The sequence below is a fragment of the Microcaecilia unicolor genome, chromosome 2, assembly GCF_901765095.1.
Source record: "Microcaecilia unicolor chromosome 2, aMicUni1.1, whole genome shotgun sequence".
Taxonomy (NCBI): domain Eukaryota; kingdom Metazoa; phylum Chordata; class Amphibia; order Gymnophiona; family Siphonopidae; genus Microcaecilia; species Microcaecilia unicolor.
In genome coordinates this window covers 79,984,889-80,001,784 of record NC_044032.1, presented here as the reverse complement: position 1 = coordinate 80,001,784, position 16,896 = coordinate 79,984,889, and the positions used below count along the sequence as shown (strand labels likewise).

The 16,896-nt window shown below is 46.8% G+C and overlaps 1 protein-coding gene across 2 annotated transcripts in view; it reads left to right on the top strand.

Annotated features, from left to right (window-relative positions):
* TTC33 (tetratricopeptide repeat domain 33) overlaps positions 1 to 16,896 on the top strand; it is a 249,239-nt gene that overhangs the window by 194,050 nt on the left and 38,293 nt on the right. For both annotated transcript variants that reach the window (XM_030192185.1, XM_030192184.1), the window contains exon 4: positions 1,185 to 1,316. In XM_030192185.1, the coding sequence (XP_030048045.1) occupies positions 1,185 to 1,316 (132 nt within the window). The remainder of the gene's footprint in view (positions 1 to 1,184; positions 1,317 to 16,896) is intronic.

Here is a 16,896-nt window from a genome sequence, read left to right as displayed (position 1 = left end):
TCATTTCTGTCAATGGAGGAGGGTTAACAGTGGAGTGCCGCAGGGATCTGTACTGGGACCAGTACTATTTAACATATTTATAAATGATATGGAAATCGTAACAACGAGTAAGGTGATTAAATTTGCAAAACTATTCAAGGTTGTTAGAACATGTGCGGACTGTGAAATATTGCAGGAAGACTGGGCATCCAAATCGCAGATGAAATTTAATGTGGACAAATTCAAGGTGATGTACATAAGAATAATCCGAATCATAATTACCTGATGCTAGGGTCCACTTTGGGGGTCAGTACTCAAGCAAAGATCTAGGTGGTGGTGTAGATAATACACTGAAATCTTCTGCTCGGTGTGTGGTGATGGCCGAATAAGCAAAGAGGATGCTAGGAATTATTAGGAAAGGGATGTTGAATAAGACCGTATTTTTTCACAGAAAGAGTGGTGGATGCTTGGAATGCCCTCCTGCCCTCCCGCGGGAGGTGGTGGAGAAGAAAACGGTAACGGAATTCAAACATGCGTGGGATATACATAAAGGAATCCTGTGCAGAAGGAATGGATCCTCAGAAGCTTAGCCGAAATTGGGTGGTGGAGCCGGTGGGGGGAAGAGGGGTTGGTGGTTGGGAGGCGCACAGTACTGGCCGATTTTGTACTGATGGATATGACAGTTTGCTGGGGGTAGGAAGTATCGCATTGGGCTTACCTCTGCTCTGTAAAAGGGGCCCACAGTTTTGTTACGCATATTGGTACAATTCAGACCCTCTAACCTCACTCCTATGAACACTTCTGTTTAATGCAGGTACAATTATATGTCTTATGGGAAAGTGTGCATATTTTTATCTGCAGGAAGGATAGGCAACTTTTAAAGTCTTTTTACTTTTTGGTAAAGAATTTTGGAAATTGTCCTCCTTGTGTTAAACATAGGTATCCAACTCTAATTCCTTGAAGTTTGGGATATTGACGTCTAAGATATGATTTAGGGCCCTGTTTGCTAAGCCACGCTAGAGGCTTGTTAGCAATTTTAGCGTGCGCCAACTGTGTAGGTGTGTCTACACGGTTACTGTGCGCTAATTTTTAGAATGTGCTAAAAACGTTAGCGCATCTTATTAAACAGGGCCCATTCTTTTCTGTAGCTTGAGATATCTTTTTCTGTTTGTCCTAACTAAATCATTGTTACCTCTATCTCATAGGTGCTGATTTCTCTGCAGGAAGTATTCCCAGCTGTGCAAACAGCGGAATTAGCTGTTCAGCGAGACCCACATTATTGGGAGGCGTGGCAGACATTAGGGCGTGCACAGCTTGGTTTAGGAGAGATAACACTGGTAAGAAATTCTCTTTCATGTTAGCCTGTCTTAACCTCACTTTGTGTCTGTTCTTGCCGTTATTGGCAACTGCCTCTATTGCACTATGTAAGCCACATTGGGCCTGAAAATAGGTGGGAAAATGTGGGATACAAATGCAACAAATAAATAAATGTTGTGTTGCAAAATTGGATTCTTACGACAAATTACTTTCTTATGCATTATTCTTTATGTATCCTATGTATCTTTATGTATCCCATAAAGCAGACAAGATTAGGAAATAACTACTACTGAGGTGTTCAAATTATTAAAGATTTACTGGGTGATAAAAGTCCTAGGTGTGGAATGGGGGAGCTCTAAGTTAAGGGGATAGTATCTTGTTTACGTGGAATTTCAATTGTATCTATTGTAATTTTCATCAATCAAGACCATTGAATTGCAAGCTAAAACTTTGCGGGTGGGGTTTGGGGATGGGCAGGGAGGGGAGAACAAATTGTTAAAACTTTGATGACAACACTATTATCTTGTTTTTATTCAGATTGTGGTGTCAAAAATGTTTTGTTTGTTTTGCATATTGTGCCTATTGACTGTTTAATTCTGTTGAATCATCAATAAAATTGTTGAAACATAACATATATCACTAACACCCTCCAGTTTAATCCACTCTGTCATGATGATGTAATTTCTACCCTTATATGCCTATTATATGAGGTCTTTTCATTTAGTGCAACAAACTCTAACTCTTTGTATGTTTGGGAAGCTTGCCAGGTGCCCTTGGCCTGGATTGGCCGCTGTCGTGGACAGGATGCTGGGCTCGATGGACCCTTGGTCTTTTCCCAGTATGGCATTACTTATGTACTTATGTATTTGCTGTTTTATTGTAAGCCACGTTGAACTCAAACTTGTTTGGGATAATGTGGGATATAAATAAATAAAGGATATGAAGTCAGAAATCTAGGTTTGAAATTTGATGCAGTCAGAAATAGAGGTTTGAAATTTGATGTTAACGTCAACATAAATATTTCGTCCACATATGAACAGCGGAAATAACCTGATGCATCTAACACTGATCCCAACGAGCTCATAAACACATTGAGTACACATTGAATAATATCGGAGATAATGGTGAACCCTGTGGAACACCAAAATCTGGTCTCCAACTAAAACAAAATATATTATGCTTTCTTTAACACAATATGATAAAAATCAGTCTTTCCTTGTCATCAGGCAGATGAATTCATTACGAGTGGGTTGTGTCCATCAACCAGCAGGAGGAGATAGAGTGCACTGAGAAAACATAGTGCCTCATGGCCAGCTAGCTCCATCTGCCTCTTCAGTATTCTCTATCTCCCCAGCAGGGTGGTTGCAGCTTGTTCAAGCACCTTCAGAAAATCTGCCTGGGGTGGCTCCTGTGCTTTTGCCAGTTGTAGCAGGGGTGTTGTGGCTGATGGTGCCCCCTTTAAAGGCAAATAGGTTAGCCCTTTCCCTGCCTTACCCGGCCCCCGATGTGGAAATAGGCAAGCCCTGTCCCTGTCTTTGCCCACGTGTGGATGCAGGCACATAGGTTCGCCCTTTCCCTGCCTTTCCCACGCTACTGATCCTCCGGAGTTGGAAATTTGCCTCTTTCGCTGTTGCCTCAAACTTTCCTCACAGCGTTAAAAAAAAAAGAAAAAAAAAGTCACGTCGCGCTTTGGCACTACGATCCCAGAAAAGAGGTTTTCTTCTGATTGTGCAGCGTGACTGGAGCTCGGTCTGGTGAGGTAAGAGCATTTTGTAGCTCCTCCGGGGAGGGCCCGCATTCAGGACCTTTTTGGCGCAAATCCGCCATTTTGAATTTCCGCCGCTTTCGGTGATGGCTGCTGAAAAAGTAAAGCGCTGTTCTGTTTGTGGCAAGCGCAAATCTGCAGTGGGGCTCTGTAAGGCGTGCTGTTCAAACGGTAGAGCCGGCCCGAGCAGGGTGAGTGATGTTCCTTCCCGCTCCATGGAGCTGGCAGCGGGCGCCATTTTGGAACAGCATGGTGCGACCCCCGCTGAGGCAGAGGGGTTTGAGCCTGGAGGGGCGCCTCGTGTAGAGGCTAATAAAAGAGCTGTTTCCCCCGGACTGGAACCGGGAGGCCAGGGTGAGCCATTTTCCCCTGAATTTGTTTTATTGCTGCATAATGCATACATGTTAAAAAGAGCTCTTCCGCAAGGGTCCTCTGCGGCCCTGCTTTCTGTATCCCCTCCGGTGGAGTCTGGCCTTGGATTACCGTCAGGCGCGTTTTCCCCTGACAGATGGCCGCAAGACAAGCGCAGAAGGGTGGATTCCCCTTCAGAGAGTGGCACTCCCCCCCCCCCCCCCCCCCCCCCCCCCCCGTGGTCGGGATGTGAGGACTCAGAGGGGTCTGGCAGGCCTTCGTGGTCTGGAGAGCCAGAAGAACGTGCAGGATTGCCACCGGATCCAGCTGATCCTTCCGCGGTGAGGATTTTCCACTGCGATGAGCTGCCAGCGCTTATTGCTGATGCCTTGCAGGACCTCTCTATAGAAGACCCTGGGAGTACTGAGACCTCCTCCAGTAATCCGAGGATGGCAAGTACTAAGAAGCCTGTTCGAGCCTTTCCTTTGCATGACTCCATCCAAGAGCTTTGAAAGTCGCCAGGGCTATGGGGCAATTATCCCCTCTAAGTGAGGAGCATTTGGCGCGCCTAGCAGTGCCTAAAGTGGATGGCCTAGACACGGCTGTGACAAAGAAAACTACCCTCCCAGTGGAAGGAGGAGTTGCCCTGAAGGACATGCAGGACCGTCGCCTGGAGGCAGCTATGAAACGGTCCTTTAAAATTTCAGGCCTATCCTTACGGGCATCTGCGTGCAGCTGCTACGCTGCCCGAACCTGCCTCGCTTGGTTACAACAGGCAGTGGAACAGCCCGGAGATGGAGCAGAGCCCCATACGGAGGTGGCACCGCGGATGGAGTCGGCCTTGTCATTTTTGGCTGACGCCCTTTATGATCTGGTCAGAGCTTCGGCTAAACAGATGGCTGTAGCAGTGGTGGCTCGCTGTCTTCTGTGGCTATGGCATTGGGCAGCTGACATGGCCTCTAAGCAAAGGTTGGTGAAGTTGCCCTTTCAAGGCCTTCTCCTGTTTGGTGAGGAGTTGGAGAAAATTGTGAAGGGCTTGGGGGATGCCAAACCCCAGCGCTTACCCGAGGATAGGTTGCGGCCTTCTTCCAAGGGTCAGGCGGTTCCCTCCTCTTACAGATCTCACTTCCGTGAAGCTAGAAGGTACCGCCCGGGGCGTTCTGCTGGGTTCACTTCGCATGCCCGTTTTCAGCAGAGGAACTCCTTTCACTCGGACAGACGTTCCGCAGCAGCAGGCTCAAGACCTGGAGTTCAAGGGCGACCCTCTCAATGATGGTGCGCCGGCCCCCTCCTCAATTCCTGTGATAGGAGGACGGCTTTCCCTCTTTCTCGAAGAGTGGGCCAAGATTACCTCAGATCAGTAGGTGTTGGACCTGATCAGAGAAGGCTACAGAATAGAATGCAATGCCCCGATAAGAGACGTGTTTGTGGAGTCCCGATGCAGTTCTGCCACCAAACGGGCGGCGGTAGAGGAGAGCTTGCAAGGCTTGATTCACATTGGGGCGGTTTCCCCCATGCCTCCCGCCGAATGCGGCTCTGGCCGTTACTCCATTTACTTCGTGGTGCCGCAAAACAAGGAAGGTCTTTTCAGCCTATCCTAGACTTAAAACAAGTCAACAAGTCTCTGAACATGCGGCATTTTCACATGGAAACCCTGCGCTCCATCATAGAGGCGGTACAACCAGGAGAGTTTCTCACTTCTCTGGACCTGAAAGAAGCTTACTTGCACATACCAATTTGGCCCCCGCACCAGAGGTTTCTGCATTTTGCGGTGATGGGAAAACATTTCCAGTTTCGGGCCTTGCCTTTTGGCCTCGCCACAGCTCCCCAAACCTTTTCCAAGGTAATGGTGGTAGTAGGTGCTTTTCTCAGGCGAGAGGGTATCTGGGTTCACCTGTACCTAGATGACTGGCTCATCAGAGCAGACTCTGCAGAAGAGAGTCATCAGGTTACAGCCAGAGTGGTCTCAGTACTGCAATCTCTGGGCTGAGTGGTCAATATAGCCAAAAGTCACCTGACCCCCTCTCAATAAATAAAAATATTTGGGGGTCCAGTTCGACACAGCCTCGGGGATGGTCTTCCTACCCAAGCAAAGGCGGTGCAAGCTTCAGAACCAGGTCCGTCTGCTCCTGAGGATGCCTCGCCCGCGAGCTTTGGACATAGTCCAGCTGTTGGGGTCGATGACGGCCACTTTGGAAGTGGTGCCTTGGGCGAGAGCGCACCTGAGACCTCTGCAGTGTTCCCTGCTTCAACGGTGGTCTCCAATATCTCAGGATTATCAATGCAGACTCACGTGGCTCCCTGTGGCCCGGCTCAGTATGGAGTGGTGGCTCTGACAGCATGCTGCGGCGAGGAATGCCGCTAGCGCTCCCCGATTGGTGCCTGGTGGTAACAGATGCCAGCCTGAAGAGTTGGGGTGCACATTGCCAGGGAAAGCATGCCCAGGGTCTTTGGACACCCGAGGAGTCGGAGTGGTCCATCAATCGCTTGGAGTTGAAAGCGATTTTCCAGGCACATCTGGCCTTTCAATTGACCCTGGAAGGATTGGCTGTCAGAGTTCTGTCGGACAACACGACAGCAGTGGCCTACATAAATCGCCAAGGAGGCACTCAGTGCATAGCACTAGCAGCGCAGGCCGTGCAGATTTGCCACTGGGCCGAGCTTCATCTGCAGTTTCTGTCAGCAGCTCCTATTGCAGGTCAGAGCAACGTGCAAGTCAATTATCTGAGCAGGAATCGAATCGACCCAGCGGAATGGGAACTCTCAGACGAAGTATTCCTGCAGATATGTGCCAAATGGGGAAAGCCCGTAATGGATCTTATGGCATCAAGCACAAATGCCAAAGTCCCGTGCTTCTACAGCAGACAGAGAGATCCTCGTTTGGCAGGGTTGGATGCCTTGGCTCAACTTTGGCCTCAGGGCCTCCTGTATGTGTTCCCTCCGTGGCCCTTGATAGGGCGAGTACTGCGGATTCGGCTCCACCAAGGAGAGGTGGTTCACATTGCCCCAGATTGGCCCAGGAGGCCGTGGTATGCGGACCTCTGGCGGATGCTGGTAGAGGATCCCCTGCAGTTACCTCTGGTACCGAACCTGTTGTCACAGGGCCCGGTGACCATGGAGGACGCCTGCTGCTTTGGTCTTACGGCATTGTTATTGAGAGGGCACAATTGAGAGACAAGGGATATTCCAGTAAAGTCATTTCCACTCTCCTACAGGCCCGCAAGCGTTCCACTTCCGTGGCTTATGCCAGGATTTGGCACCAATTTGAGGCTTGGTGTGCTTCTAAAGGGATCACACCGATGCGGGCTTCTGTCTCGCCGATACTTGACTTTTTGCAGGATGGTTTACAAAAAGGCTTGGCCTATAATTCCCTGCTTGTTCAAGTGGCAGCCTTAGCATGTTTTCGAGGGAAGGTCGCTGGCCTCTCTCTGGCTGCTTGCCCGGATGTGACACGGTTTCTTAGAGGGTGCTTTGGTTCCGTCCTCCCGTGCGGGCTCCGTGTCCGGCCTGGAACCTGGGATTAGTTTTAAAGGCCCTTCAGTGTTCGCCCTTCGAGCCGCTTAGGTGAGCTTCGGAGAAGGATGTGACCTTAAAGATGGTATTTTTGGTGGCCATGACATCGGCGAGACGGGTATCTGAGCTCCAGGCGTAGTCCTGTCGAGACACATTTCTGCAGTTCTCAGAGTCCGGAGTAATGGTACGTACGGTGCCTTCCTTCATGCCTAAGGTGGTTTCAGCGTTTCACCTAAACCAGCCTATTTTCCTGCCCTCCTTTTCTAAAGAGGAGTTTCCAGAAGCCTATGGGCAGTTGCACCTTCTGGATGTGCGAAGGGCCCTGTTGCAATATCTGTGCATGTCGAATGCCTTCAGGACCTCTGACCATCTTTTTGTTCTTTTGTCAGGTTCGCGCAGAGGGTCTCCAGTGTCTAAGGCCACTATAACCCGTTGGCTCAAAGAGGCTATCTTTTCAGCATATCTGCTATCTGGCCGGCCTCCGCCTGAAGCCTTTAAGGCACATTCCACAAGAGCGATTTCCTCTTCTTGGGCTGAAGCTGGAGCACTCTCTCTTCAAGAGATATGTAGTGCAGCTACTTGGGCATCTAAGCTCTCGTTTGCCCGACATTACAGGCTGGATGTGGCTGCCAGGAGGGACGCACGTGGTGTGGCTTGTTCCCACCCAATCTAGGGATTGCTTTGATACATCCCACTCGTAATGGATTCATCTGCTTGATGACAAGGAAGGGAAAATTAGGTTCTTACCTTGGAAAATTTCTTTCCTTTAGTCATAGCAGATGGATCCATGAGCCCTCCCTCAGTGGTTCATTATGCGATTCATGTTACTTTTATGTTCAGTTTTTCCTGTAGATATGTTCCCTCATTGGGAGAAGTTGGAAAACAGACTTCTGGATTTCTGTTCAGTTACAGGAGGATGAGTTCACTTCCTCCAGGAGAATGAGTCCATTCCCTCCTTTGACTTATAGCTCCAGTTTGGGGGCGTTCATCCGCTGTGAGGAAAGTTCATGTTATTATGCTTTGTGGTGTAACACTGCTTTGGAAGCTTCAAATACTGAAGAGGCAGATGGAGCTAGCTGGCCAAGAGGCACTATGGTTTTTCAGTGCTCTCTATCTCCCCCTGCTGGTTGATGGACACAGCTCACTCGTAATGGATTCATCTGCTATGACTAAAGGAAAGAAAATTGCCAAGGTAAGAACCTAATTTTCCCATCAAATTATAAACTGCTCTACATGTTCCATACTCACTAAGTTTACACAACAGATGTTCATGGTCTAGAAATATCAAATTGGAGCAAGGCAGAATGGACTCCCTGACTTAAAAATTCCCTAACTTTAGATACCAAGAGTAACTATAGTAACTCCTTGCTATTCTTAGCCCTGAATCCAAATTGGAAATCATGCAAACGGTGTGACGATTCCAAATACGATGTAATCTGTAATGCTACTGTTGACTCCTTTAACTTTGCCAGCCAAGGGACTCCAGTCACTGGTCAAAAATTTGACACTGCTGTCAATTCTGCTCCTTGTGCATAAGCTAGGAAATGTATATGTACCAAAAGAGTAGTTATGAATATATGCATATACTTGGGGTAATTTTCAAAGGGAAATTATTGGCATACTGTTTCCCTCCTAGTGTCGGAGCAGCTCTGGGGTCCTGTAGGGATGATGCAGTGTCCTGTGTATGAGAAAAGCTAAGCTGAACTACTAGAAGGTGGATCACTAGATACTCCTGGAATGATATGCTTTAAATCAGAGTCTTTATTAAAAATATTAGTTCAGAAACACCCAATTAGGAATGATAGGAATTGCAAACAAAATTGTAAGGCCCCCTCCCTGCCCCACCAAAAAGAAAAGAATCTTCCTATACTTGGTTATAGCTGCTTCCAGTGGAAGAGCTTTAAAGTCCTCTGCTGAATCCTGGGCCCTAGTATCTAGTTCCCTGAGCAATGTTTTGCCAGTCAGGTGGCATGATAGAGTAGCCTGGGTTAAAAACTGGTGAGTGGAAGGCAACAAAGGGTAGTGATAAATAGTGTTCACTCTGAGGAAAGGAACATTACAAGTGGTGTGCTAAAAATTTTGGTTCTTGGTCTGGATGTTTTAAAAATTTTTATAAATGTACATGATAGCAAGCTTAACTGATTTTACTGATTTCACCTTATGAAAGGAGGAAAAGACCTCAGATGCTCGGCTTGTTGTTATAATCAGTTCAACAAAACTGCCATGTGAACTTCTCCACCAGTCTGAGAAACTGTATGCTTCCTTGGGAGACAAACTGCTGACTTTTCATTCTTAGTGTCCAAGTTATATTCTTCCAAGTCCTTCTTGATTGAGACTGACACTAAGAACGAAAAGTCAGCGGTTTGTCTCCCGAGAAAGCATACAGTGAAACTTGTGTGCTCTGTTGAGCAAACCGAGAAGAGAAAAGAAGAATTTCCTTTGAAAGAGATAAATGTCCTTCAGTTTTTAAGGTTTCCAATAGGGACAAAAGTTTAAGATTAGAAGAAAAGAATATTAGAAAAAAATATCCTGTATAATAAAACGCACTTCCAACGTTCTGAAGCTGACTGCGTGGACATAAGCCTTGAGGCATTTGTGCTTCTGTATCCATCTCCTGAAATGATGACGTCTCCCACTTCCGGGTGCGTCAGCAGCAACAGTGCCCAATCACAACATAGCAGCGCGAGCCAACTCCGTCGCGTACCTATGCTGACGGGGGACCCCGACAGCCAAAGTCCTCTTCTCGGCTGCCGCGGCGTTGCTTGCTGAATGATCTGATCAAGTTTCTGTGCGTGCGTCTGACATCAGACGCACGCACAGAAACTTGATCAGACCATTCAGCAAGCAACGCTTTCGGGGTCCCCCGTCAGCACAGGTACGCGACAGCGGCGGGGGAGGGTTTTCGGCGGAAAGGGGGGTCGAGAGGGTCGCAGCAGGGGGGTCCAAGGGTCAGTAACGCGGGGGGTGGGTGTTGAAATCGGAGAGAGGGGGAGTCTGTAACTCGGTGGGAGGGGCGTGAGGGGGCCTTGAACTGGAAGGGAGGGATGGGGGTCTGGAACTCGGAAGGAAGGGAGGGAGGCGTGGGTCTCGGTGGGGACAGAGCGAAACAGCGAGGGAGGGTGGGGGATTACCTTGCTAGCGCCCATTTCATTGCCTACCGAAACAGGCCTTTTTTACTAGTAAAAATATATTTAAAAAAATTGATTGTAAGGAGGTTTTTCAGTCCGGTGAGCAAATTCACACGGCAGTTTTGTTGAACTGATTATAACAACAAGCCGAGCATCTGAGGTTTTTTCCTCCTTTCATTAGGTGAAGTTAAATCAGTTGCTATCATATACATTTAGAGAATTCTTTCTAGCAAGATATTTGCCACATAGCGTTTTCAATAACATTTTATAAGCAATATTGCGGAAGGATTGTCTGGTGAGGTTTTGCTTCTCTGCAGATGCATTAGGTGCTGCAAAAATCCAAAGCAGCAGTACAGGATAGGGGGTGAAGCATTTCTGTGCACGAAGGAAGAGTGGGAATTGGGGGTGATCATATTTGATGATCTTAAGGTCGTCCAACAAGTAGAAAAGGCAATGACTTGTGTGCATAGGGAAAGGAATAGTTAAGTAGAAAAAGGTGATAGTTCCTCTGTATAAGATTCTGGTGAGACCCCATTTAGAGTATTGTGTACAGTACCTTCAAAAAGATAAAAAGCATGGAGTTGGTCCACAGGGTGGCTATTAAAATTATCAGTAGCCAGTCATAGCAGACTTAAAGATCTTGATTCCCCCTAATTCTATAACCTTGCACACCCAAATTTATGCCTAGCATGCAAATTTCCACACAGAATTTATAGAATAGAGGTCAGTTGCACATGCAACTTAATAATTGGATGTTCATTGGAATTAACAGCCAATTATTGACTTAAATTGATGTAGCATAAGTTAACTGTTGTGCACCCAACTACCCTTAATCACTATTCTAGAAGTTGTGCACGCAAATTCTGTCATTCCTGGAGGGGAAGTGTGAATGTGGGAGGGGCATGGGTGGGTCAGGGGCATGCCTAAGAGATAAACACACTCCTGTGTTTGTTTCTACATTTTGCTCCAACTTAGAAGTGTGCGCTCCTGAGTTTATTTTATCAGATACTAGGTCATTTCTTTCAGATACTATAGAAGGCTGAGAGGTTACCTCTGCATTATACAGGGACTCCATAGGCAGGCCTTTGTGGCCGAAACTTGATTCGTGTCAAGTCCATTGTATATTTTTAAATAAAACTTCTGATGTGTGAACTCTTTGAGTCCATTGGTGGGTTTTTTTTTTCTACAGAATCTTTTGTGTCACCTTTGCTGTTTTTGCCTGCTTGCATTGACCTGTGCGGAGGCTTTTCTTCTTTGCTTGTTGATTATTTTTGACAAATGGTTTTTGTCCATAAAGGTCTGCACGGGATCGGGGTTTGCAGGGATCCCGCGGAGTCTGCGGGAATCCCCTCCAAGTCAGTGGGAGTGCCGCGGGGACGGAAACAAACATGTGGGATTCCCGTGGGGAAGGAGGATGTTCTGGCAGGATTCCCGTGGGGACGCGCTCACATACCTTTGTTTTAGTGGGCGCAAACCAAGCTCTCCTCCAATACGAAAAGAAGGACGCTGTCAACTGCCCCGTCTCAGGGACGGCCAAATACCAAGGGGTTGTTGGGCAGAGGAAAGACGTGGATGTCCTTCTCGGAGAAACGTCCATTTCGGGCGTCCTTAACTGCTCCATCGCAGGGACGACCAAATTTCAAGGGGGTGTCGGGCAGAGCAGAGGCGTAGATGTCCTCGGAGAAACGTCCATTTCAGGCGTCCTTAACTGCTCCATCGCAGGGACGGCCAAATTTCAAGGGGGTGTTGGAGGCACAGCAAAGGTGGGACTTGAGCGCCTAACACTTAGACGTCCTTCATCCATAACCTTAAAAAAAAAAGAAAAGAACGTCCCTGCCGAGCACTTGCACGTTTTCACCTGGGTCTCTCTCTGTCTCAACTCAAGTTCAACACGTGCAGGAGATTTGCTCAAGTTGTATGTAGTGAGTCTTCCAGGCACTGCCAGACCTCGGTATCCACAGAAGAGAACTGCACCGAGGTGAGCTCAGCTGACTACTTTTATTTTTTATATGTGTATAGACAGTTTATTTCTCTCATGCTGGGAACTGGCTGTTTGTGAGCTGTTTTACTGCAGCTAAAGCATTAGCATACCCACTTGTTTCTTTCGTTGAGGACATTGTGCTGTTTGGGTGACTAATAATTCTCTCTATTTTAGTGTGGAAAAAACTTCAGTTTGTTTTATGTATTTATTGCCCTTTTTCTAAGATTCAGTATATTCATGAGTGAAGAAATATTTTCTCTGATTCATTTTAAATTTATTACTCTGCATTATGTGCCCCCTGTCCACTCCACTCAGTACTTTATACTTCCTTTTTTTATGGGGACGGGTGGGGACGGAGGAGATTAGTCACGGGGACGGGTGGGGATGGGATAGATTCTGGCGGGGATGAGCGGGGACAGGTTTGATTCCGGCGGGGACGGGCGGGGATGGGTCGCATTTCTGTCCCCGTGCAACTCTCTAGTCCATAATAGAATCTCTGTTCGTGTTGAAATTTAACAACTTATCTTAGTAGTAAGATAATTCCAGATGGGTTCTACAGGCTCCGTTTTGGAATTCTCTCTATCAGGAACCCAAAGTCAAACAGCCACTAGATGTCTTTCTAGAACCACAATACTCCACAGAATGGCGACTGGGAGCATTTTAACTTTATTAAAGACTGCCTTTTTATATGATCTGCCTCCTTGTTTTATATTCTCTGCCTCCTTGTTTTATATTCTCTACATTGGATTTGGCGCACTCCCTGCCTTGTTGTTTTCTGTCTTTTGACTCTGTCGGGGCAGCCCTCACTCTCTGTCCTGACTTGTCAGGGTGCCATTGAGCTCTTTTAAGCTTTACTCTCTGGTCAGGTCTTTGTCGGGGTATGACTCACTAACCGGGGCCCACCTAGCCTTCAGGTTGGGTAGGCAGCATAAACCCGACTGTGGCTCAACGGCTCACCTACCCCGAGCCATGACATACAAACATAATCATATGCAGGGGAATTCTGTATATGTTGCCGAATATTAATTTGGTGCGGAAAAGCATTCTAATGGCTGCAAGGTCCAGAAATGGCAGAGCCATGCAAAAAAATACACACACACCCATTTATAGAATAGTGCCTAAGTGTTTTTGTGTGGACCTGCCATGGGAGGGGCATGGATGAATCAGGGGTGTTCCCTTAAAATGAGCAGAGTGTTAAAAATGATCTGGATCTACTCCTCACTTGGTTTCAATTCGTGTAACTCCTTGCACCCAAAATTGAGCACAGATCCTGGCACTACATGCTTTTCTATAAAAGATAATGATCCCAGAATACCTGTTACAGAATACCATTCTGTGCCAATTTTTTTGGTGTCTAATTTTAAGCCATTTACTGAATCTAGGGCATAATGTGGAGCTTGATCATATATCATCTTAAACAACATAGTGCGTATATTAAACATTACATGTGTTTGAATTGGCAACCAGTGAGCTTTGATGATCAGTGATGATACCCTATCATATTTCTAGCAGAATATAATAATCTCACTGCTGTATTATATTGATTTAAAACCACTTGCTGTGGAAGGTGTTATAAAAAAAAACAATTTTAAACAATTTTAATTCTTTATTAATATGTGATATAATCCAATTTTCAACAATCTTTATATTCAACTTTCAGACACAAGTCTTCAATAGTATTAGTAATAGGAATCACCACAGTGATGTCATTGGCATAAATATAAATTTCACTCCTATTTCATCCAATTTCTTAACCTAAAGAAGAGAGTGACACATTAAATAGTATAGGTGACACTGGAGGACCTTGTGGGACTCCACATATTGGTCTCCAAGAGTCAGAAGATAACCCCTTCATTTTCACTTTATAAGAATTAGTAGTCAAAAAAACCCTTTCAAACCACTTCAGTACCACTCCTGAGATGGCTATTTCTTCTAATCGATATAATAATAATCTGTGATCCACAACATCAAATGCTGATGCTAAGTCGAACTGAAGCAGCAGTACCTGGGTCCCAAATCTTAACCATGATCTGATATCTGAGACCAGTGTGCCAGTACTGTCTCTGTTTTAAAATTCGACCAGAAACCAGATTTTGATTGATGTATAATGTAGTTTAAATTTAAACAATCTGCAAGTTGTTTAGAGACTATACCCTAAAAGAAGATGGCAACTATAGGTCTATAATTTAACAGAACAGGTTTTCATTAAATGGGCAAGAGGCAAGTCTCTTTCATTTGAAAGACAGTTCTGGAATGATATGGTGTAGGATGAAGCTGAAAGAAAATAGCTTAGGAGTAATCTAAGAAAATACTTCTGTACATAAAGGATGGTGTATGTGTGGAACGGCCTCTTTGTGGAGGTGGTTGAGAAGAGTTCTGAATTCAAGAAAACATAGGTCAAGCACATAGGATCTCTATGGAAGAAAAAGGGGTATTCTCCGAGGACAAGCAGGCTGCTTGTTCTCACTGATGGGTGACGTCCACGGCAGCCCCTCCAATCGGAACTTCTCTAGCAAAGGCCTTTGCTAGTCCTCGCGCGCCGATGCGCACCGCGCATGCGCGGCCGTCTTCCCGCCCGAACCGGCTCATGTTCGTCAGTCTTCTTTTGTCCGCGCTCGGTACGGTCGTGTTTTGCGCCGTTCGCGCCCCTTAAGTTGACCGCGCGTCTTTTTGACTTTTCGCTTAAAAAAAAAAAAAAAAGGGATTTCGGAAAAGGGCCTTTCGGTCTTTTCCCTTTCCCGTATTTCTAGTTTTTGGCCCCGTTAAGATTTCTTTCGTTTTCGGGGTAGGCCCCTTTGAGGCCTCGGGTCGAGTTTTTTTTCTCCCCATCTTTTTGTTGCCTTACCGCAATTACGAGTTTTGATTTCGCCGGCGTGATTTTTCTGCCCATGTCATCGAAGTCTCCCAGCGGCTTCAAGAAGTGCACCCAGTGCACCCGGGTAATCTCGCTCACTGATAGGCAGGATTATGCAACCTCACGAGTGGTCGCTCAACTCCAGAGTAGTGCGACAGATCTTCCAGGAGTGGGGCACCCCCTTGGTTAGATCTATTTGCATCTCGAGCCAACCACAAGGTCCCTCAGTTCTGTTCCAGGTTTCAGGCCAACGGCAAACCGGCATCGGATGCCTTCCTCCTGGACTGGGGGGAAGGTCTGCTGTATGCTTATCCTCCCATACCTCTGGTGAGGAAGACTTTGTTGAAACTCAAGCAAGACCGAGGCACCATGATTCTGATTGCTCCTTTTTGGCCGCGTCAGATCTGGTTCCCTCTTCTTCTGGACTTGTCCTCCGAAGAACCGTGGAGATTGGAGTGTTTTCCGACCCTCATCACACAGGACGAAGGGGCGCTTCTGCATCCCAACCTCCAGTCTCTGGCTCTCACGGCCTGGATGTTGAGAGCGTAGACTTTGCCTCTTTGGGTCTGTCAGAGGGTGTCTCCCGTATCTTGCTTGCTTCCAGGAAAGATTCCACTAAGAGGAGTTACTTCTTTCTATGGAGGAGGTTTGCCGTCTGGTGTGACAGCAAGGCCCTAGATCCTCGCTCTTGTCCTACACAGACCCTGCTTGAATACCTTCTGCACTTGTCTGAGTCTGGTCTCAAGACCAACTCTGTAAGGTTCACCTTAGGGCAATCAGTGCATACCATTACCGTGTGGAAGGTAAGTCGATCTCAGGACAGCCTTTAGTTGTTTGCTTCATGAGAGGTTTGCTTCTGTCAAAGCCCCCTGTCAAACCTCCTACAGTGTCATGGGATCTCAATGTCGTTCTCACCCAGCTGATGAAACCTCCTTTTGAGCCACTGAATTCCTGCCATCTGAAGTATTTGACCTGGAAGGTCATTTTCTTGGTGGCGGATACTTCAGCTCGTAGAGTCAGTGAGCTTCAGGCCCTGGTAGCCCAGGCCCCTTACACCAAATTTCATCACAACAGAGTAGTCCTCCGCACTCACCCTAAGTTCTTGCCAAAGGTTGTGTCGGAGTTCCATCTGAACCAGTCAATTGTCTTGCCAACATTCTTTCCCCGTCCTCATTCCTGCCCTGCTGAACGTCAGCTGCACACATTGGACTGCAAGAGAGCATTGGCCTTCTATCTGGAGCGGACACAGCCCAACAGACAGTCCGCCCAATTGTTTGTTTCTTTTGATCCCAACAGGAGGGGAGTGGCTGTGGGGAAACGCACCATATCCAATTGGCTAGCAGATTGCATTTCCTTCACTTACGCCCAGGCTGGGCTGGCTCTTGAGGGTCATGTCACGGCTCATAATGTTAGAGCCATGGCAGCGTCGGTAGCCCACTTGAAGTCAGCCACTATTGAAGAGATTTGCAAAGCTGCGATGTGGTCATCTGTCCACACATTTACATCTCATTACTGCCTGCAGCAGGATACCCGACGCGACAGTCGGTTCGGGCAGTCAGTGCTTCAGAATCTGTTCGTGGTTTAGGATCCAACTCCACCCCCCTAGGCCCATGTTTTATTCTGTTCCAGGCTACACTCTCAGTTAGTTGGAAAAATTGTTAGGTCAATCTCAGTTACAGTGGGGGAAATAAGTATTTGATCCCTTGCTGATTTTGTAAGTTTGCCCACTGACAAAGACATGAGCAGCCCATAATTGAAGGGTAGGTTATTGGTAACAGTGAGAGATAGCACATCACAAATTAAATCCGGAAAATCACATTGTGGAAAGTATATGAATTTATTTGCATTCTGCAGAGGGAAATAAGTATTTAATCCCTCTGGCAAACAAGACCTAATACTTGGTGGCAAAACCCTTGTTGGCAAGCACAGCGGTCAGACGTCTTCTGTAGTTGATGATGAGGTTTGCACACATGTCAGGAGGAATTTTGGTCCACTCCTCTTTGCAGAT